This window comes from Hippopotamus amphibius, chromosome 11, assembly GCF_030028045.1.
Source record: "Hippopotamus amphibius kiboko isolate mHipAmp2 chromosome 11, mHipAmp2.hap2, whole genome shotgun sequence".
NCBI classification, from domain to species: domain Eukaryota; kingdom Metazoa; phylum Chordata; class Mammalia; order Artiodactyla; family Hippopotamidae; genus Hippopotamus; species Hippopotamus amphibius.
The window spans coordinates 32,937,148-32,960,022 of NC_080196.1; the positions used below are offsets into that span (position 1 = coordinate 32,937,148).

General features: G+C 33.7%; 1 protein-coding gene across 5 annotated transcripts in view; it reads left to right on the forward strand.

Annotated features, from left to right (window-relative positions):
• Positions 1–22,875, forward strand: part of SUPT3H (SPT3 homolog, SAGA and STAGA complex component) — a 451,548-nt gene that overhangs the window by 228,042 nt on the left and 200,631 nt on the right. For 4 of the 5 annotated variants that reach the window (XM_057699373.1, XM_057699374.1, XM_057699371.1 and 1 more), the window contains exon 3: positions 638–722. The exons of the other annotated variant lie outside the window; for it this stretch is intronic. In XM_057699373.1, coding sequence (XP_057555356.1) covers positions 638–722 — 85 coding nt within the window. The remainder of the gene's footprint in view (positions 1–637; positions 723–22,875) is intronic. 5 annotated transcript variants of the gene reach the window in all.

A 22,875-nucleotide genomic window follows, 5' to 3' on the forward strand; every position in this document is an offset into this window, starting at 1 on the left:
ACCCCCTGTGGATACCAGAATTCTCAAATGCTCAAGTGCTTTATATAAAATGACATAGTATTTACATATAACCTATGCACATCTTTCCATATACTTTACATCGTCTGTAGATCACTTATAATACCTAATACAAAGTAAATGCCATGTAAATAATTGTAAATACAATGTAAATGATATGTGAATAGTTGCCAACACATGGCAAAATCAAGTTTTGCTATTCAGAACTTACTGGAATTTTTTTTATTTCAAATATTTTCAATTGGTGATTGGTTGAATCCAAGGAACCTGCAGAACCTGAAGATACAAAGGGCCAACTGTATTGGTTATTTGAGTATGATAACATAATTTTCTGATTGCCAGTATTATAAAGTGGTTGTTAAAATTTTGCATTTTGAAATAGTAAATGCCCTCAAAAATGCCTACACAAATCAAAGAAATAACATTGATGACACTACACTTTTCTCTGGAAGTTTCATCATATATAGGAAAGATGCAGTTAATAGAAAATTGTATTCCTGCTCTGTCATTTGAAAGAACAATTTGTACTTTATTAAACAGTATTGTAATAAATATTTTTCACTTTTGCCTTTCTTAGTTTTACAGTCCTTAATATTGATGTCTTTGATTTTCTTTGCAGGTTTTCTCTAGGTGATTCTAGGAGGCCTCTTCATGAAACAGCAGTTTTGGTAGAAGATGTAGTACACACTCAGTTAATTAACCTGGTAAGAGCATATAATCTTACTTGGTATCTCTACTCTGCATTCTGCTTACATTGGCATTGCAACCCAAGATTTAAAAAAAAAAATTTTTTTTTTTTACTTTTTTTTACATTTGGAATTCTTTTTTTGCCAGCTCTATTGAGGTATAACTTTCATACAACAAAATTTCACCAGTGCAGGATTCAGTGACTTTTGACAACTGAATATTGTCATATGACTAGCAACATAATCATTATATAGAAACATTTCCATCATCCAAAAACATTCCTTTATACCCCTGATTAATCAGTCTTTTCTCCCACTCCTGACCCCTGATAACACTGGTCTGTTTTTTTATCATTATATCAGTATCGTTTTTTCAGCACTTTTAAAAAAACTTTTATTTTGAATTTTAGACGCCCAGGAAGAGAATTGCACAAATAGTATGGAGAATTCTCAGATACCATTCACATTCCTCTGTTAACATCTCACATAACAGTTATCAAAACCAGGAGTAACATTGATACAATACTGTTAATATTGAATTTCATCAGTTTTCCCATTTAATGTCCCTTTTCTGTTCCAGGAGCCAATGTAAGATAACACACTGTAGTGAGCCGTCTTGTCTTTGTGGTCTTCTATCTGTGGTAGTTCCTCAGTCTTTCCTTAAAGTCTTTGATGACCTTGACATTTTTGAAAAGTACTAGACAGTTATTCTGTAGAATGCTCTTCTTTGTCAATTGGTCTGATGTTTACTTATGGTTAGAATGTGGCTGTGCCTTTTTGGCAACAATACCACAAAAGTGATGGGCTTTTCTCATATCATCATATCAATGTGTTCATGTTATTGATGTGTTTTTTGTGATCTTAGCCTTGATAGTTTAGATAAGGTGGTATATGCTGAATTTTTCTGCTATAATGAAGTTTCTTTTCATTTTGTTAATACAAGTCTTGTGGGAGATATTTTGTGACTATGTAAATACTCTTTCTCTGAAAAATTTTGCCTATTTTAACAGTCATCAGTGGGTGTTGTCGAGACAATTATTGTTATGGTATTTGCATAGTAATGATTTTCTATTTTCTTCCTTTTATCTTTTTTAATTGCAGTTATTCTAAAAGGAATAACTATTCTTTATCACCATTTATTAACTTTTTAATGTACATGTGTATGAACTAATGTGTATTTAAATTTTATTCTTAGGATCATTATGCAGTGATATTGTTTAGTTTTATTGCTTAAGTTATTCCAGTGTTGGCCATTAGGAATGCTTTCATGTCTTTTCCTCATTTTTCTGTCAAGTTTTTGGCCCTATGTCTCATAAATATTAGGCATATCAGTCCTTTGTTTGTGGCATATGATACAAATATCTTCTTCTTCTGTGTCAGTTATCTTTTGACTTTGTTTTTATAAGCTTTTTGGGGGCATACAAGTATTTTTATTTTAATGTAGTCAAGTGCATCAATCTTTATTTCTTTTGGATTTTGAATTATAGTTAGGAACACTTTTCTTATACTGAGTTTAAAGAAAAATTCATCCATATTGTCTTCTAGTACCTGTATGGTTTCATTTTTAACATTGAGATTCCTAACCATTTGTGGTTTATTCTTGTTATTGTGTGAGATATGGATCCCATTATAGCTTTTTCCAAATGACTACCCAGTTATAACCTCCTCATTTATTAAAAAGTACCCCCTTTCCCTAATGATTTGCGATGCCTCCTTTATCATTACTAAATTAACATATACATCAGGGTTTATTTCCAATTTTATATTCTATACCAATGGTTTATTTTTCTATGCATGTGCTGATACAACATTTTTAATTGTATAGGTTTTCCGGGTTTTTTTAATCTCTACTTACTACTATTATTATTATTGTTATTGGCTACACCATGCAGCTTGTGGGATGTTAGTTCCCTGACCAGGGATTGAACCCTGCCCTCAACATGAAAGTGTGAAGTCCTAACCACTGGACCACCGGGGAATTCCCAATTATATAGGTTTTATGGTATATCTTAAAGATTGTTACAGCTAGATGTTCCTTCAAATTTTTCTCAGTGTGTTCCTGATTATTCTTACATGTTTATTTTTCCATATGAACATTAATAGTAAATTTTCTAGCTCTGTAACATAGCTTGTTGGTATCTTTATGGGGATTGCGTGAATTTATAAGTAAATTTAAAGAGAACTGCATTTAGTGTTGAATCAATCTAAGAAAAGGGAAGTCTACATTTTTTCAAGACTATTTTTGTGTCTTTCGTGAGTGTTTTAACTTTTTTTCTATAGGCTTCACATATTTCTTGTTAGATATATTCCTAAGTATTTAATCTTCTTATTTGCTATTATTGCAAATAGGCTTTGTCTATAATTACATAATGGCTGAAAACGTCTGGAATTCACTAAAATACGTATATCTGTAGATTCAAGAAGCTGAGCAAACTCTAAGAAGAATAAGCCCAAAGAAATGTGTGTTCAAACTGCCGACTATGAAAGACCTATTATAAATCTTAAAAGCACCCACATTTATTACCATAGGGGAGCAATGATTTGAAAGACAGCAGAATTTTCATGAAAATATGGAGACTAGAAGGAAATAGCACAATGGTTTTAAAGTACTGGATTCTCTTTTCTCCACATCCTCACCAGCACTTATCTCATGTCTTTTTCATAATAGCCATTCTAACAGGTATTGGCATAAAACAGACATGTAGATCAATGAAACAGAATAAGAGTCCTGAAATAACCCACATATATACACGTATGATCAATTAATTTATGAGAAAGCAGCCAAAATTGGAGAGCCACATGCAAAAGAATGAAACTGGAGTACTCTTTTAACTATACACAAAAATTAATTCAAAATGGATGAAAGAAATAAATGTGAGACTTGAAACCATGAAATGCCTAGAAGAAAACATAGGCAGTAAGCTCTTTGACATAGGTCTTGGCAATGAGTTTTTGAATATGACACCAAAAGCAAAAATAAATAGATGGTACTACATCAAACTAAAATGCTTGTGCACAACAAAGGAAACCATCAAGAAAATGAAAAGATAACCTACTGAATGGGAGAAAATGTTTGAAAATCTTTTATCTTATAAGGGACTAATATTCAAAACATATTAAAAAACTCATACAACTCAATAGCAAAAAATAAACAATCCAATTAATAAATGGGCAGAAGATCTGAATAGACATTTTTCCAAAGAAGACATACAAATGACCAACATATACCTGAAAAGATGCTCATCGTCATTAACCATCAGGGAAATGCAAATCAAAACCAAATGAGGGACTTCCCTGGTGGCACAGTGGCTAAGAATCCACCTGCCAATGCAGGGGACACAGGTTTGATCCCTGGTCCAGGAAGATCCCACATGCCGTGAAGCAACTAAGCCTGTGCGCCGCGGCTACTGAAGCCCACACATCTAGAGCCCGTGCTCCACAACAAGAGAAGCCACCACAATGAGAAGTCCGCACATTGCAACAAAGAGTAGCCCCCACTCACCACAACTAGAGAAAACCTGCGCGCAGTAGTGAAGACCCAACGCAGCCAAAAATTTCGTTAAAAAAGCAAAAATGAAACAAAACAAAAATCCAAATGAGATATCACCTCACACCTGTTAGAATGGCTGTTATCAAAAAGACTAAAAATATCAATAACAAGTGTTGTTGAGGATGTGGAGAAAAGGGAACCCTTGGGCATTGTTGGTGGGATTGTAAATTGGTGCAGCCACCAAGGAAAATACTATGGAGGTATACTCTGAAAATTGAAAACAGAACTACCATATCTCCAGCAATTCCAATTCTGGGTATTTATCCAAAGAAATGAAAACACTGGCTCAGAAGGATATATGCGTGACCATGTTCATGGCAACATTACTTGTAGTAGCAAAGATTTAGAGACAACCAAAGTTTCATTGATGAATGAATAGGTAAAGAAATTGTGGTATATCTACACAATGGAATATTACTGAGCCACAAAAAATAATGAAATCTTACCATGAATGAACCTCAAGGGCATTATGCTAAGTGAGATAAGACAGACATATAAAGACAAATAGCATATAAATTTTCTTATATGTGGAATCTAAAATAAAAATGAATCAAGCTCATAAATACAGAGAAACAGATTGGTGGTTGCCAGAGGCAGGGGGTGGAGTGGAATGAACTGTTTTTGTTTTTGTTTTTGTTTTAGTCTAAATAAATTGAATTTTTAAAATTTTTAAAATAAACTAATTTTAAAACATTATGATAACTGGTAATGCTAATATTCACGGAGATAGGGGTTTTGACAAGAGGTATCTCCTGGAGTTCATGTTTTTGTATATACATGTCTATATAAAAACATATGTTAAGTCTTTCATAGGATTCAACCTATATTTATTAAACTTAATCTAAGAAAGTAAGCATTGAGTAGAGATAGTAAACTTTTTTTTTAAGAACTTTTATTGAGATACAGTTAACATACAATAAACTGCATGTATTTAGAGTGTACAATTTGGTATGCCATTCTGCCAGTTCATTCCCCCCCAACCCTCCCCGCTTTCCCCGCTTGGTGTCCATAGGTTTGTTCTCTACATCTGTGTCTCTGTTTCCACTTTGCAAACTGGTTGATTTGTACCATTTTTCTATATTTCGCATATATGTGTTAATATACGATATTTGTTTTTCTCTTCCTGACTCATTTCACTCTGTATGACAGTCTCTAGGTCCTTCCATGTCTCTACAAATGTCCCAGTTTCATTGCTTTTTACAGCTGAGTAATAGTCCATTGTATATATATACCACATCTTTTTTATCCATTCATCCGTTGATGGACATCTAGGTTGCTTCCATGTCCTGGCCATGAACATTGACCTGTATATAGATGTAGCATAGGATCTTGTTGTATGTCACTTGCACTATATTAAGATACGAATTTAGTTGCCAACGTTTTAAAATTAGATCACTTTTACATAAAAACTTAGGATTTCTGGCTTCTCTTGAAACATTAAAATTGGAATGTTAAATAGCATAGGCGTGAATTTTAATGTGGAAATCTGAACTCAGGACCTGCTTCTGCCTGTAGTCTGTTCACAGGCTGATTATTATGAGGCCAGCTTCATTTACTTAACGAGAAAAATGTTTGCTATTGATGGAGTTATACAGCATATTGTTGCCTTATTTCCCATATTCATCTCCAGTTTCATTTTGTCAAGAACACATGCTTTTTAATTTTGGAAGAAAAATGTTTGGTAAAGGAATTTTAGTTTTTCCTGGAAAGCTGTGGAAACACTGTTATGAAAAAGATAATAAAGAAGTTTTTTGTGTAATATACTTTTCCCCCCTCTGACTTGGCTCTGCTAATGCAAGAGTGTCTGTCAAAATGCTCTGATAGTGTACTATCGAAGGTAATACATAAATTCTAGAAGAAACAAGAAGCATTTAGATCTTGCTACTGCCTGTTTAGAAGGGAAGAAAATGATTCCACTCTTACAACCTCTGTTAATAAGTGCTATGTCTCCTGTTCAGAAAGCACCTTTAACTACTAGGGTGGTGAGCTAGGACTTCAGCTAACTTAGTCTCCTTTCCTGAAGGCCCTTAATACCTTAATCTAAAGCTTAAAGGGGAAGAAGATCCATCTTCAGTCTTTTAGATCATTTTGGCAGCAGCTGTGTGTTATTTCATTTGGGAAATAGTACAGTAAGACTGGAAATATACTAAATTTAGGAGTCTTTCTTTAAATCTTTTCTTTTGTCTCTTGTTTCTTTGACCTATCATTCCCATCTGTGACCTATGCCCTCTTATCCTGCCCCTGATTCTTTCTCAGTTTTTCAGCCAGGCCTGCCCTCCAATCTAAGTGAGTCCACGTAATTCTACTCTGTTCTACTTGTTAGGTTGTGACGGCTCAGGCCCTAGTTAGCTGTTCTTCACTGGAGTTCTGTGTGAAGATTATAGAATATATTAAATCATGAAAATATATAGTTTAAAATATTTATAAAGCTCTTGACTTTATTCAAGAACAAGTTAGAATATTAAAGTCATAGGATATTAAAGTTGAATTATACATCAGAAGTCATTTGTTATATAATTATTTGAACGAAATGAAATTGCCTTTTTAATAAGTCATGAGTGGCTGAATATCAGCAATTTTATATGATTCAGTGCAATATTAATTAGTTGTCACTATAGAGAGTTTTCAGAAGTTTTAGTTTTCTTACTTTGTAAAATAATACTAATCCTTTTTACAGTGCTTAGAGGGTCATAAAAATTAGATATAATGTGTATAAAGGACTTAGTGAAGTTTTGGGGACAGAGTATCCTTTCTCTGAGTTAGTGGTAGTAAATGGTTACTATTGTGATTAATTCTGATAAGGTAACAAGGCTATTTAATGGCATGATTTAGATTAGAAATGGATTGAAGAATCCATTGAAATTTTCTTTCAATTTTTCAGAAAGATGCAAACCTTTTCATATCCTAAGCTTCCCTCTTCTGCCATTCCGCAGGGTGAGCTTCATCTTCTATTAGAAGTAGGTAGAGATTTATGCCAACTTGAAACTGTGTGGTTGAGTTGCTATCATGATGCTGTCGATAATAATATCCTTTCAAATTCTGAAACTGTCATGACGTCTGATGGCTATATCGCTGCTTTCATTTTTTTATTCATTCAAAGTTAAATATCAGAAAACCCTCTTCATTTTATGCATAGAGTATAATTATCTACCATTCCATTTCAAAATCATATTGTATTTTCAGTATATAAAATACCAGGCAACTGGTAAGCTCTTCAATCTGTTGTACTATGTTGTCATATCGGTCTTTAGTTATGAAAATTAATAACAAATTTATATGTGTCAGAAGTGATTGTTTAAATCTCCCGTCTGGATTAGCATGCACTGTTACCCTCTCCCCACCGCACTTACTTGTAATGCTTTTTAATTTGACAGTTTATCTTCCTAGTAGAAGGAGCTCATGCAGAGCACTGTTCAGTCCTCTTCACCACTTCTGTGGGGCTGTCACTTATGTCACCTCAGTAATGGTTTATGAGTATGTTTTAAAATAGTAGTAGAGTTTCCTGTGCAGAACTTCAATTATAAGGGTTATCAAAATAGGACAAACTACTATAATTTGTGATTGCATAAAATAAAGGAAGTAGAGGTACCATGGGGACCTAATGAATCACAGAATGGAAACAGTCTTCTAGCTGACTAAACATTCAGACTTTGTACTAAGTCAGAGCATGGATGTGTAATTCAGCAAACCGGAACACACTCTGTTTACATGGGTGGGATAGAGAAGTTCACAGATACCACCTGGGAGAAAATTCTTGGCTTATTTGTCTGTTTCTACTGTGGAGTAAATGAAGTCCCGCGTAGTTAGCATAAACAGACTGAAACACACCTGCCCTGTGGAATACACACACACGTGCACGCATGCTCACAGAGTGGTTCAAAATACAAAGCATCGCATGCCACGAAAAAGTGATTGCTTTTTTCCTTTCTTGCTTCTTTTTAAAGAGTATATTGTGGAGAATTTACTAATTGTTTTAAATGGCACTTGTTTCTGATTGATTGGTCTTAATATTTTCTATTTAATTAGTCATATTTTCTCTCATATATTACTACCTCATGCCTCAGGAAATAGTACTGTCTTCTCTTTTTTAAGAAATAATGTTTGTATTGCAGATGACAGATATTTAGTTTTTCATCTGTGACACAAAATAGGCATGTTCTAAGTAGATTGCCTCTTTAGCTGCATTTTCCCTGCCAATTCCCCTGGATAGCTTATTATAGCCATAATCTAAAAGGCTAATCAGGAAAGAATTTCCAGTCCTTTCCCCTCTCTCAGCATGTCTTCTTTTTCTTGCTGTAGTATATTCTACTAATAGTCAATTATTCAACTCTACAAGGTAAGAGAATCTCAGAGTGCAAACTGTTTACAGATTCAATAAGTTAAAAGCACTGTTTCACATTACATGGTTTTCTTAACAGAGGTATAAAACAGTATCTTCCCTCCTTTCTGTGAGTGTCAAGGCTTTTCCTTTAGTGTTCTTCATTTATTTCCTGCAGGTCAGCTAGAATCCTGTTAGCTAACTTAAGCTAAGCTCCACTAGCTACTTGGATCCTATGCCAAGTTTGGATTTCTGACCTGTGCTGAAAGTTTCAGTTTTGGCTGAAATTCCTATTAAATACCTAATGCGTAGTTTCCAAAAATTTCAGATTTACCAAAGACATGCAGACCATTCATAAAATACCCTCTGTCCACATTGAGTTGCATCACTTAATTAAAATAGGTACAGATTTGTGCCAGCTGGAAATTGTGTGACTGAATTGGTATTATATGCTATCAGTAATATGCTTTTGATAATATCCATTTTGAGTGCAGTTCAAAAAATACCATGTTTTTTGATGGCTATGTAGCTACTTTTATTTTTCTATTTGCTCACAGTTAAATATCAGAAAAATTATTTTATACATAGAATATAATTATCTACCATTCCATTTAGAAGTCATGCTGGATTTTCACTATATGAATTTATCAGCCAGCTAGTAAACCATGCAGTCTGTTGAATTGTGTTTTCATATGTGAATTGGTTTTCAAAGTTATTCTAATAATCTTTAATTATGAGAGTTAGTAAAGAATAAACTTAACATGTGTGAAGAGTCACTATCTGACCTCCCATCTAGATCAGCAGGTGCTTAATTCTCCTTCCCTGTTTGTTCTTACCTCTAATGCCTTTTACTTTGGCAAATATCTCCCAACTACTCTATTCTTATTCATCAAATTTAGTGTTTTCTTCTGTGTCTGAACTAAGAGATTGTTTTCAGACTCCTATTCTCCAGTATCTTTTCCAAGGTCTTTGAAAGTGTTTTTTTTATTCATAATCCTGTATCTTCTTTTCCCAGAGTTGCTGTTTCTGTTGATTAGTGTGGAGATTATGCAGAGGGGAAGGAAATGAAAGTTAGTTAATACCTACTATGTGCCAACCTGTCTCCTAAACATTTTTTATATATTATTTTATTGTAGATATGTAGGCCATTTTCCAGGTTTAAAAAAATAATTGTTCTTTCTATATAGCAGTTAAACTTAGACAGTTTAACCCAATTTGACATAACTAGACACCTTTATTTATTTCTCAGATCCCAGTATTATGTATTAGTCTACACTTGAAGAATATGTAACAGTTCTTTTTTTAAATATGTTTTTAATCCCTTTAGATATTTCCAATCATCCTGATGTTTTATTAGGGGTATTATTTTACTAATTGTGATAGGGAATAATTTGTTTATGCTGATAATTTCAAATGTTTCTAGTCATTTTTATATCTCTCGATAAATTTGTAAATCACATTGTTTCTTTAGAATGTACTAACTATCCTTAGATACTTCTTTAGAGTAGGTGGTTCCTAAATTCTAAGTGATGTAGATAATCTGAAACTCAAAAGATATCATTTATGTTTGAAGACTGATATAAAATTGACTTCAGTTTTTTTAAAGTGAATGAAAAGAGAAACAAGGTCCATCAAATAAATGTGTCAATTAGAAAGGGCTTAAGAGAACATATTAATAATGTTTTGAGACTAATTTTGAAAGTGGTGTTTTATTTTCAGTAGAATCTTACTGACTTTGCCCCTCTAATCCAGCTAAGAATCTGACAGTAAGCGACAGAAAGCAATAGACATTGCTATAATCATGCTCATTACTCAGAGTGGTCTTAATCTAAAAGTTTATGTATTTTTCTTTTTCACAGTAGAATAGATGCAGCAGAATGGTGAGGATCAAGAATTAGTTACTAAGGCAGGTTCTAAGCAAGAAGTTGTGAGAATGTAGGAGCTAAGAGGAAATGATTGCTAAAAAACAGAAATACACAAAATTATAGGTGTCTAATTGGTCTAGGAGTACAATTTATAAATTATGTTCCAGAAAGTGTGTATTGAAATACCTAACATCTCCTAATAAAGTTCTTTGGTTGCAGAGGCCATCACTCTTATATATGACAAGTTTGATGATTGATATTCATAGTGAAGGCTTGAAACAATTAGAAAAAGTTGATACATTCAGGATACTCCTTAGAAAGTAAGATAGGGTGTGCTACACTTAGAAAGATGTCTCTCAATAATAAAGTTTATTTTTTTTAATCTGGAAATGTAGTTGTATAGAATATAGAATATATTTCTTAAAAGGTCAAAAAACTTTTCCCCCCAAAACTTTGTATAAAAATTCCTTGATTTAGGGACTTCCTAGGTGGCGCAGTGGTTAAGAATCCACCTGCCAATGCAGGGGACAAGATTCCACATGCCACGGAGCAACTAAGCCCGTGTGCCTCAACTACTGAGCCTGCGCTCTAGAGCCCATGAGCCACAACCATTGAGCCCATGTGCCGCAGCTACTGAAGCCCACGTGCCTAGAGCCCATTCTCCACAACAAGAGAAACCACAGCAATGAGGAGCCCACGCACCACAACAAAGAGTAGCCCCCGTTTGCCACAACTAGACAAAGCCCGTGTGTAGCAACGAAGACCCAACACAGCCAGTAAGTAAATAAATAAATACATTTATTTTTAAAAATTCCTTAGTTTAGCAATGTCCTTAAGAAAATTTTAAAAATATGTTTTCTTTTTAAACTTTCAGTCTATGCACATTTTGACAGAACGACATCTCTTATAATAAACATTTTAGTTACTATTTACAATAAACCTGGAAAGTTAGAAAATATCTTCTAGGCATGGAAACTGAAGAACAGAAAGATTAAGCAACTTGGCAAAAGTCACACAGCCTATAAAGTAGATGTGAAATTCAAGTAATTTCTTTTTCAGAGAGTTTGAGGATCTTTAGGAGGAAAAATTTCGATTCTTTTGTGGGTAGTTAGTGACTGAATTTACCATGTGTCTCTAAGGTCCCTTCTAATTTTGAGTATTCTGTGGTTCTCTGCGGTGAAGAGTATTGTTTTCAGAATAGATTTTGCCATAGGGCTTGTAGAGAATAGTGAAGAAATGGTTAGAAAAGAGAAACCCCAAGAAAAGCAGAATCTTCTTTTGGTGTGGAAAATACAGATTCAATATCAAGTGTCTGATAAAGATGTCCTATTTTTTAAGTCTGTAAAGAGAAAAAGTAACATTCTTTAATGTGAGAAATGGTCGTAATAGCCTGCAGAAAAATTTTTGGCATAATGAATAATTTTATAACATTATAACATTAAAGAAGGCATCATTCAATAGATCTCTGGACAAAAGTAATTAAATGTTAAGAAAGAAGAGATTATAACATACTCAAAAAATATGTTTAAAATGTGAACTTTCCTAGAAATTTATCATTTGCTGCTTGTGTTGGTCATCGACTTCAAGAAGAAAAGTTCTAGATTTTGTCAGGAGTAAAATTCCTATTTTTAAATGTCAGATAAATTGCTCAAAGCTTGCATTTTATGCCAGGAAATCAAATTTAGCCGTTGGTTTGTGTGAAATCACCTTTATCAAGCCATGTGGATTTCCATTTGAAATATAAATAATGTTTCTAAATGTATACTGGAGAAGGGGATGAAAAAGAAGGTTGGGACTAGATATTCAAGGTCATTGAAATTTTTTTTTAAGCTCTTTATTGGAATATAATTGCTTTACACTCTTGTACCAGTTTTTGAGGTACACCAAGGTGAATCAGCTGTATTTACACATATATCCCCATATCCCCCCGTCCTGCGACTCCCTCCCACCCTTCCTGTCCTGGCCCTCTAACGCATCAGCCATCATCCAGTTGATCTCCCTTTGTTATACAGCAGCTTCCCACTAGCTGTGTATTTTACCTTTGGTAGTGTATCTATGTCTGTGCTCCTCTCTCACTTGGTCCCAGCTTCCCCTTCGCCCCCCAAGGTCATTGAATTTGAACCAGAGGAATTTTTATGTAATTCTGTAGATTGCTGGGGGCATTGAAAATTTTAGAAAGTGGCATGGTGAGGAATAGTGAAAGGCTCAAGATGCCACTTCTGGAGAGGTCCGTTTGAAGAAGGACGTTGAAGTATTATTTAGACCAGAGATGTTATCACCTCTGAGTTGGATGTGACAGGTTTCTGAAGTATATTTGCTGTCTGTAAACAGTAATCCATTATGGCTATAAATTAAATTCTGTATCTATAAGAGTAAACAAATTCAAAACAATATATCAATCAAATCCATTATGACAGATATCAGTGTTTATCTGAGTAAAAATTTGATAGAAGTACTGAGTTCTTAGTACATTTAGATGTACCAGTTTGGCATATTCTCATTTACCAATCATTGTTCTAAATGTGACTCTCCTGGTCACTTTTGCAAAACCCACAAGAGCTTTTGAACCTTCAGTTGGGAAATGCTGGTAGAGTGGAGAGCTTTTGGAGACAGACATCCCTGGGTTTGAATTTTGGCTTCATAAATTGCTAGTATGCAACCTTGAGCATTATTTCTTAATCCGAGTCTTGGTTTACTCATCTGTAGGAATTTACCTACCTCATAGGCATTACATAAGATGATGTATATAAATGGTTTAACACTCATTGACACTGTTGATGAAAACATGATTTAATTAATGCCAGCCAAAATTTTTAATCATAAATCTATACAGCTGGAGTTAACACAGTGTTAAGGGCAAAGACACTAAAGAGCCAGAAGAGAGCTTGGAGCATCATATGCTGCATGGATTTCTGAGGCCACTTTCCAGGCTTTGAATGTCACACTATATACAGTTCTGTCTTGATTTCTCTTACTTCTACTTCTCTCTCCTGGTATGCTTAGATATCTTAAAATTCTTAGATATAAATTTAGATAATGTGTTTTATCTGAATTTCCCTGTTCCTTCTGTGTCTGTTCCCATCTAACTTTATGTCCCTGAGAAGAAATTGTCAGATACAGAGTGGTCTAAATTGCCTTTGTTTGAATCCTGGGGCTTGGAAGGCTTTTCCATAAACTTCATGCTTTCTCATCTTATGACTGCAGTTCAAATAGAATTTAACTGTCAGTGTAACAAAGAGCACAGGCGTTGACTAAAAGCATTTACTTTTCTCCATCAAATCCTTGAATGTTCTCTTAAATGATTTTTTGAGTCCCAGCATTTTGTATTTCATTGATGACTATGTTTAGTTTTTTTCCTTTCCCACAAATAAATAACTTTCAGAATATTGTATGAAAAAGTTTCCCAACATGCTTGAAAAACACATGGAAAGATTTACTAAGTAGATAGTAATGTGGAGTTTGAGAGATAAAACAAATATGGATAAATGTGTAGGTGAGAGAGGGTTCAGAGGACAGAAAAGAAAGTTCAAGACCCAAAATGACCACTGTGCTAATGAGTATAGATTTATTATATACTTATTACTGGGCCTAATTCAGGTATTTACTATGAATATACTTTATAAATATGAGGCACTATATTATTTTTGCTAATATTTAATAATAATCTTTTCCAAGTGGTTTTCCCTGAAGAGTTTATAAAGTGTTTTATCTGAAATATTCTTATAGTTAATAGATGCAATTTTTTATTAGTATTAGTATTCATAGCTAAGCTATAATCTCTAGGTACCAAAATTTGGGGAGAGTCCATCATCCTTCCCGTGTTCATATGTTCTTTTTTCTGTGCCTTGACCCATTAAGCATTTTAGCTTCTAATACTTTGGCATTTGTGTCGGAGAAAAGTGAGGGGAAAAGTCAAAATTCAATATTTTAAAATTAATCACCCAGCATTATTATTTTTAAAATAACTGTTTTCTACCAACTAAAATCATGCAGCATAATACTTCCAGACTTATACCTGTATTTAACACCATTCTTCAAAATATGTACTCTTAAAAGTAAAATTACTTGCTGGACTTTATGTAACTGAAGTTACAAAAGACTTGTAACTTCTAATAATCAGCTTAATCTGATTTTAAACTCTTGATGGTTTTGGAACAGGAATTTTTGTTTGAAAGAAAGATTGGCTTGTTAAATGAATTATGCAATTATAAGTAAATGTGGCCACAGCTGTTTCTGATTTCTTTGTTATACACCTGATTGGAAACAAGTTTTTAAAAATATTTTTCCATTTCTTACACTGACACCTAGTGTTCGCTATTCCTGATATCTTAAATATTGAAATTTAGTTATTAATAGCTCTGGAAATAGAATTACATTAAACCATTTTTTTAGCAGTACACCTGTTCACAGATCAGTAACTTTTATTTTCAACACCAGTGAGACAGAGTTTTTTCTAGTTTTATATATGGCACCGTTATGAATCAATTGCTCAGGCTGTTTTGAGCACAGCACAACTCAGAGAAGCATAGAGTTTTAGAGGTGGCAGGAACTTGAGAGAGTTTTTAAAATCAAGATTCTTAAGACCCCAGTTCTTTGTTATGTATGCAATTCCTTCAAGTCCAAGTAGATGATTTTGTTTACGTGAGTTTGATTCCTGGGTGATAGAGGTAACAGATCGTATTTAATCATGTAAGCATTGAAGATTTGATATTACTGGTTGGCCAGGAAGCAAGACTGAGCTGTCTCTGATTTTTTTTATTGAGGTATGATTGTCATATAACATTATGTTAGTTTCAGGTGTACAGCATAATGATTCGATATTTGTATATATAGCTAAATGATCACCACAATAAGTCTAGTTAGCATTCATCACCATACATAGTTAAAAAAAGTTTTTTTTTCCTTGTGATGAGGACTTGTAAGATCTGCTCTCTCAGCAACTTTCCAGTTTGCAATGCAGTATTATTAGCTACAGTCACCATGCTGTACAGTTTCTAATTTTTGAAATGGGTGACCTTGTGATGTTATGTGTTTACTATTTTTTTGTGTGTCTCATTACTGTTAATATCGATTTTTTTTTATGTGTCTGCTATTTCCTGTGACTTCCTAAGGATGATTTAAGTAGTCTAGTCTTTCTGGTAACAAAATTTAAGATCTAGAAGGTTAGTATCAGAACATCTGCAATTAAGTGAAAATGTATATATAAGTTGGAGAAAATTTATTTATAGTAAGCAGTTGTTAAAGCAGAAATCCAGGTGACCAGCGCACATGGTGAAATTTGTTCATTTCATTTTTTGATATCTTTTATTAAAGTAGGGAATGATATTATTGGTAAGGTGAAAATTTTAAATAAGCTTGAACATTTAATTTGCTTTAGTATTTACAAAGTCAGTGACAGAGTAAATTTCAAGTCATATCTAATTTAATTTGTTGCAAACTTGAGTATTTGAATATAGCAATGTGTCTTTCAATGGAGTATAATCTTCTCATAAGTAAAAATCAAACATTTTAAATACAGGAGATAATTGTAATTGAGTTAGATTTATTGTTAATAATAGTTATGATGTTTTTAGGTAATCCGAAAACTTTTAGGGAGGAACTCTGTCTCATAAGCTGTTGTTTTATGTATAATTTATAATTTATATTTACTATGTGATTAATATTTATAATTTGTATTTATCATCTGCTGTTTGATAGACACTGTTTTTGGTGCTTGAGATAGGTGTCTAATGAGGTCTTCATATTGTTTTGGTTAACAGAAATGATAAGAATAATGTAGAAAAAACTAGAAAAGAATTTTGATTACCATTTCCTCATTTTTGATAGTTTCCAATATATTTCTCACATTGTTTTGGCAGTTGGATTTCAATACATTTCTGAATTAGTGTTTTCAGGATTATCATGTTCACTCCCATATCAAAGTTCTTGGAAAAAGAGGTGCCCAGTCCCTTTAACTATGTGATATGAAAGAATCTTGTCAGATATAATAAAAATGAGTAATGAAGTAGGTAACAGTTGTGGAGTACATAGTTTTTCCTTGGCTTAAAAATGTTGAAATTTTTAATTTGAGTATCAGCACACATTAATGAATGAAAATTGGAGCAGTAGTAAATAATATACATAAATACATCCATTCTCTGTGTATAGATACTTCAGAATATTTAATCAAATATTTAAGTCTTTCTGTTGTAAGTCAGGATAGTAAAATTTCAAATCACATTTTTTTCCCAGGCACTTAATGAAAATGCATAATGTTACACTTTTTTAAGTTCACTGGCTCCCATTTTATTCAAACTGCTCATTTCATTTAGAAGCCCAAATACGATTAAAGGAACGCATCACACTTACGTATAACTGAGTGAAAGTTCACCTGGCTTTTTTCCCTTTCTGTTCCAGGTGTAAAAATTGGCTGAAAAGCTGGGATAGGCAGTTATTTTAGAATAGTTTCTGGTTTAATGTTTTATCAGGCCCAAGAGTAAAATATTCTGCAACTACTGCAGTTTTATGTTGCGACTCTTAAGGTAGAACTCTGTTAAAAATAGTGTATAATTATGTGGATTCTGATATAAGTAAAATCCTGTCGCCTCAATTATACTATATATACAAGAGGCATCGTTAGACTGGATGGGATTGTTAGCCTCACAGGGGTTCCATCATTCATTGATTCATCAAAGATTTACTGATGAATGTGCCAAAGCATTATTTCAGGCATTGGGGATGTAATGGTACATAAAGTCCCTGCCCTCATAAAGCTTATATTTTGGTGTGCAAGAAAGATAAAAAATAAATGAATAAATAATATCAGATAATGTTAACTGCTATGAAGAAAATAATGCAGAAAAGGGAAAGAGAGAGGTAAAGTTAGATTGCTTGAGAGGAGATGATATTTGAGTAAAAAACTAAATAATGTTAAATAGAATACCGTACAAAGGTCTAGAGAAAGAGCATCCCAGACTGAGTGAACAGGAGGTATAAAGATCCTGAGCCTGGAATGTGCTTCAGAAACAGAAATATCAGGGTGTTTGGAGTGAAGTGAATGGGGTCAGATGGTAGGAGATGAGGTGTAAAAGGTAGGTGTGGGCCAGATAATATACACATTGTGTTTCTCTGTGTCACTTTCACTGTTTGACTTTGTGCAGGACAGAAGTTTTTAAAGGTTTGATTTACATTGATAAATCTTGCTAAGGAGTTGCATTTCGTTCAAAGTTGGATAGGAAACTACGAAAGCTTATAAGGGGAGAGATTTGTGCTCTCATTTAAGGGTATTTTATTTATCTTTTTTTAGAATTTATTTGACGTTGAAACAAAAGCACACGAGTTTCAAAAATATTTTTGTCCAAGTGAAGTAAATTCACTGATTTCTTTTTCATCGTTCCAGCAATTTCTAAATGTGCAGCACAGTATTTTCAACCACATGTACATTGTTGTGCCGCAGATCCCCAGAACGCCCTGGATGATTTAAGATTTTTAAAAGATCACTCCAGCTGGCTGTAGGAGATTCAGAGTGGAAGGAGGAAGAGTAACGAGTTAAGACTCTTCTGTACTAGTTTCTGGTAGTTCACTCACTGCGGTGGTGAGAAGTGGTCCATTCTGGCTTTATTTTGAAGGTGGCATCAACAGGACTTGCTAACAGAGTGGGTATTAGATGTGGAGACATGGAAGAAATCAAGGATGACCTCTAGAATGTTTATCTGAGCAGCTAAATGAATAGTGGTTTGGGGCCAAAATTTAGCATTTATGTGTTAAACAAATTTATCATGTTAAAGTTGAGAAGGCTGTAAGACAGCTAAGTGGAGGAGTCGAGTAGGGAGTTTAATATATGACTTGAATTCATGAGAGGGGTTGGCGCTAAAGATAAAAATTTTGTAGTCATTGGCATATTAATGGGATCTAAAGTCATAAGGTAGTATGAGATCTCTTAGGAAGAGAAAGGACAGAGAGAAGACTGAAGAGTAGCCCCGGGAGATATCCCAACATTCACAAGTTGAAGAAATGACACAGGCCAGGAGGTGGGTGACAGCAGCATTATGATACCCTGGTAGCCAAATGAAGAGGGTGTTTCAGATCCTGTTGGGAAATTGACTAAAATGAGGACAACGAGTTGATTATCGCATTTGGTAAGTTGTGGCAAGAATAGTTCCAATTCAGTGGTGGGAACAAAATGTCTTTTTAGAATTAATTACCAAGAGAATTGGGGATGAGAAAGTGAAGGCAGAAGTAATAGTCAATTTTTAAGGGATTTTTGCTCTAAAAGAAGTGTAAATGCGTCCCGGCTTGCTCAGGAAGTCCTGGTTGGTGCCCATCTTGCCAGCATGATTATTACCAGCACTCCATTTACTGTCAAAGACTGAGAGAGGCTGTGGTATCAAGGGAGGGTTTTATTGAACCTGGTAAGTGTTATTCTAATGGATCTAATAATATAAATGAAATCTTACAGTGTATATTCTTCTGAATCTAGCTTCTTTTACTCAGCATCATGTTTGTGAGTCATCATGTTATCTCGTGCTGGATGGCATTCCATTGTATAAATTTGACACAATTTATCAGTTTTACTTTTGATAAATATTTGAGTTAATCCAATTTAGAGCTATCATTAATAGTGCTCCTGTGAATATTCTTGTACAGGTATTTTGATGAACGCATTTTTGTTGGTTATGCTTCAGGGAAGAATTTTACTAATAGTAGGATTTGCTTTTCTAATACTCTTTAAATGTAAGGTAGTTTATTATTCTACAAAATGATTAAGCTATTATTTTATTTTATAATTTAGCCATTCTCAAAAAAACAAAACCAAACCAGATTTTAAGTCATTCCTTTGGCTCAACTGTATCGAGGTCTACTCAATGTCTTATATTGGACATTAGGGCTACAGTGAGGGCTAAAACCTTCAAAAAGTGCCATACAGGATGACTTCTATTGATACTTTACCAGAGAGGTTATGTATAGTCCAGCAGTGGATATGATAAATTATTAAATGAATATACTACTAACAAAGGTGTAATATATGAGAAGTTATAGTGGTTCAATGAGGGAGAAATTACTTTTTCTAAGAATCAGGAAAAACCTTATGAAGGAAATAATTTTTGTGCTGGGCTTAGGAATTAGTGATGTCTGATCTTGTAGAGACTGGAAATAATTTTGGAGTTAGATAGTGGAAGGTATAGATAGGAGACTAGTTTGAGAAAAATGAGTAGTTCATTTTGAGGGGAATATAACATCCATGAAGAGAAATGAGAGGAAATAAAAATTTTTAAAAACTATAAGACCATATTTAATAGAAATTGAGTCTCTTGACGTTTTGGGCTTATTTTTCAGTTGCTATTTTTAGATGACAACCTAATATCAGTACATGGAATAGTCTGGGGCAGAGAGACTCTTGCTGGGCACCCTGCTAGGAAACTGGGCATCTAGACTCCCAGGGCTTGACCTTAAGTTAGATGGTTATGGGACATGGCATGGGAGCATGGCATATGCAGTGGGGAGCAAACCTTTTGTTCTGAGCTGATTGTGAGTAAGAAAACATTAATGTTACTCAATAGGCTACAACTTAATCATTCTGACAGGGAAGAGGAGCTAATAATTAAAAGTGTTTATGTGAACTTTTAAAATTTTTGGCTGTGTATACTGATTATAACCTTGTTTCACTCTATTGTAAGAGTACAACAGCATTCTAATGCTAAAGAATCTTTGACTTTCCTGGCCAGCGTTAGTTGGGAGGAGCCTGTTTGTACCACAGAAAACATCAGAATCTCTGCCCAAGTTGGTTTTTTTCCTTCTTACAGCATATTCTCTATGATATCAGACATAGTAACAGGAAGAACATCTCCATCTGGTAATCATTACCTGTAGCTTGTATGTGTCTTCTGGAAGTTAACTTTTAATGTTAAACAAAGGAAGCTGATCAAAACCAGCTGTAAAACCTTTGCATAGTTCATATTTTATACAGTCAGCATTAGGTTACCATTCACATAACTGCATGTCTGAAGTTAAAAAAAAATAATAAGGTAAATCTTTTCCTTTTATTAAAATAAATGTAATCCTGATTTTATAGTTAACACAACTTTAATTGTTTTCCTGTTTGGCAGAAAAATTTAATGCAGTTGGCATCATTATGTATGTATTTTACACACCTTGGAGGAATAATGGCTCATTTATTGACTGTGTGTGCCACAATTAATATATTTTGGATGTAGTCAAAATAAAAACAGTAGGTTGAAATATAATTTTCTAATATAAAATTATGGGGTTAGTAAATGTAGAAACTTGCCAGCTAAACATCTAACAGGCCCTTAAATGTATGTGAACTAATTCTATAGATAATGAAAATTACTCTAGTAATACCTCCTTTGACACATGGCATTTATTATAATTCTAGATACATGCAAACAGTAATTTTAGATCATTATTATTTATGATAAGAAATGACTCCGAGAACTGTAAATCAAGATGATTTTTTGTCTTTAATTAAATTTAGAAGAAGTAAGGAATTTGGAAAAATCAGAACATTCTGGCCATGTTTTTGCCTACTATTGGTACATTGTGTCTGTTTAATAATCATTTCTTCTGCCTGGAACTTGCAGTTGTTATACATAGAGAAATTTCGAAATCACAAAGAAGCACATGGATTTGTAATAACATACTTTTGAAATATCTGTAACAACAGTATTGAGGATTTGCTATCATGAAATGGAATTTTCTATCAAGAAAATGCAGCAGATAATGTAATGACTCAGGCGTAACAATCTAGGCGGAAGACAGTAAGCATTTCTCTACCAAAGAAATATTTTGAAATTCAGTGGTTCTTTTACAAGTGATTAGCACTGTTTTGTTGGAAATATTCTAGTCTGTAGAAACCTAAGTATTGCTCACAAATGCCATTTAGGCAGAGAAGCCAAGGACAGTTCTGACCATCCAAGTATAGCACCATGTCAAGTGACCAAGATTTGACAATCTGTTGTGCAGGTGCTTTTCTCAGGCCTTGGTTAACTATCTAGCTTTAGAATAAGTATTCTAAAATATATAAGAGCATAAATAGAAAGTAGTTGACAGCAAACATTAATAATTATTAAAATAATATAATTGTAGTTTTCATTTCTGCAAATAGGTGCGTATTCTGTTTTTAAAAGATATGGGATATCTTGTGTGCAGAAAAGGTACTGAACAATGTTACTGTCAGAGAATTGACAAGTTACCATTCCTTAAGAGGGAGATTTAAAGAGTGTTTTACTTTAATCATAGTATTTGTATTGGAACATTTAAGTCAATTTAAGATATGTTCATTTCTAACACAAAAACAAGTAATTTAGCACATGCTAGGAACTCAGTATATGTATGTTTATGAAATTACTTGCTGTGTAAAGAAGGCTTAGCTAGTTAAACTTAATACTTTTTCTCTTAGACTGTATATATATATATGTTTTATATATAGGGAGAGGATATATAGAAATACGTACATGTATGTAATATAAGTAAATATACATATTTTCACGTATAAAATTAGCTCACAAAAATGCACATTTTAGTTCAGGGAACTTTGACAATTCTACATTACCGTGTAATCATCACCCCAAACTAGGACTAACATTTCCATTTCTTAAGGAAATTCTCCTTTCCAGTTACAACCTACCTGCTGTCCCCAGATGATTTCTCTCACCATAGATGAGCTTGTCTGTTCCTAGATTTCATATAAATGGAGTTATATAGACTGTACTCTTATATCTAGCTTCCTTGGGTTTGTTAGTCTTTTTATTTTATACATTCTGGTGGGTATGTAGTGTTATCTGATGTTTGAATGTGTAGTGACACAGCTGTCATTGCCTGAGTCCTTCTGGTAAGATAGAGAGGGGGTCCAAGTTTGAAGAGTGCTTGTCCGTGTCTGGGATTAAAACTCAGGAGCTGATTGAGGAGCAACCTTGCTGACAAAGAGGAACATGAGCACAGATGACTGCATCAAAAGCAGATTTAGAAGAGTCAAAATTCTAAGTCAATGCTTCTTAAACTATTTGAAGTAAAAGTTTTTATTGTTATTGTTGCTATTTTTTAGCTTACCACATTTATAAAATGTAATAAATCATAGTGATGTCACTATATCATAGAAGTTTCTAAACACTCATTTTCCGTTCTTGTCTTGCTGAAAACTGACAACAGTTTGTGGTGTGGTGCTGGTCAGGGCCTGTATTTTGAGTGGCACTGATAAGAAAGCATTCTATCAGTTTAATTGGCAGTGTATTTTTTTTTTTTTTTTTTAGTGCTAAAATAATGGTGATCTTTCACTTGATGGTGTTAGGGGTTTGATGAAATATTTGGTATATATATTGCTTAATTTCTCTGAAACCAGAGTTTCTGGGGTCAGACTGCCTCATTAATTTGGGGGCAAGTCCTGTATCCTTTCTCCCCCCCCCCCCCAGATTAAAAGAGTTTATTTAAAGAAAGAATGAA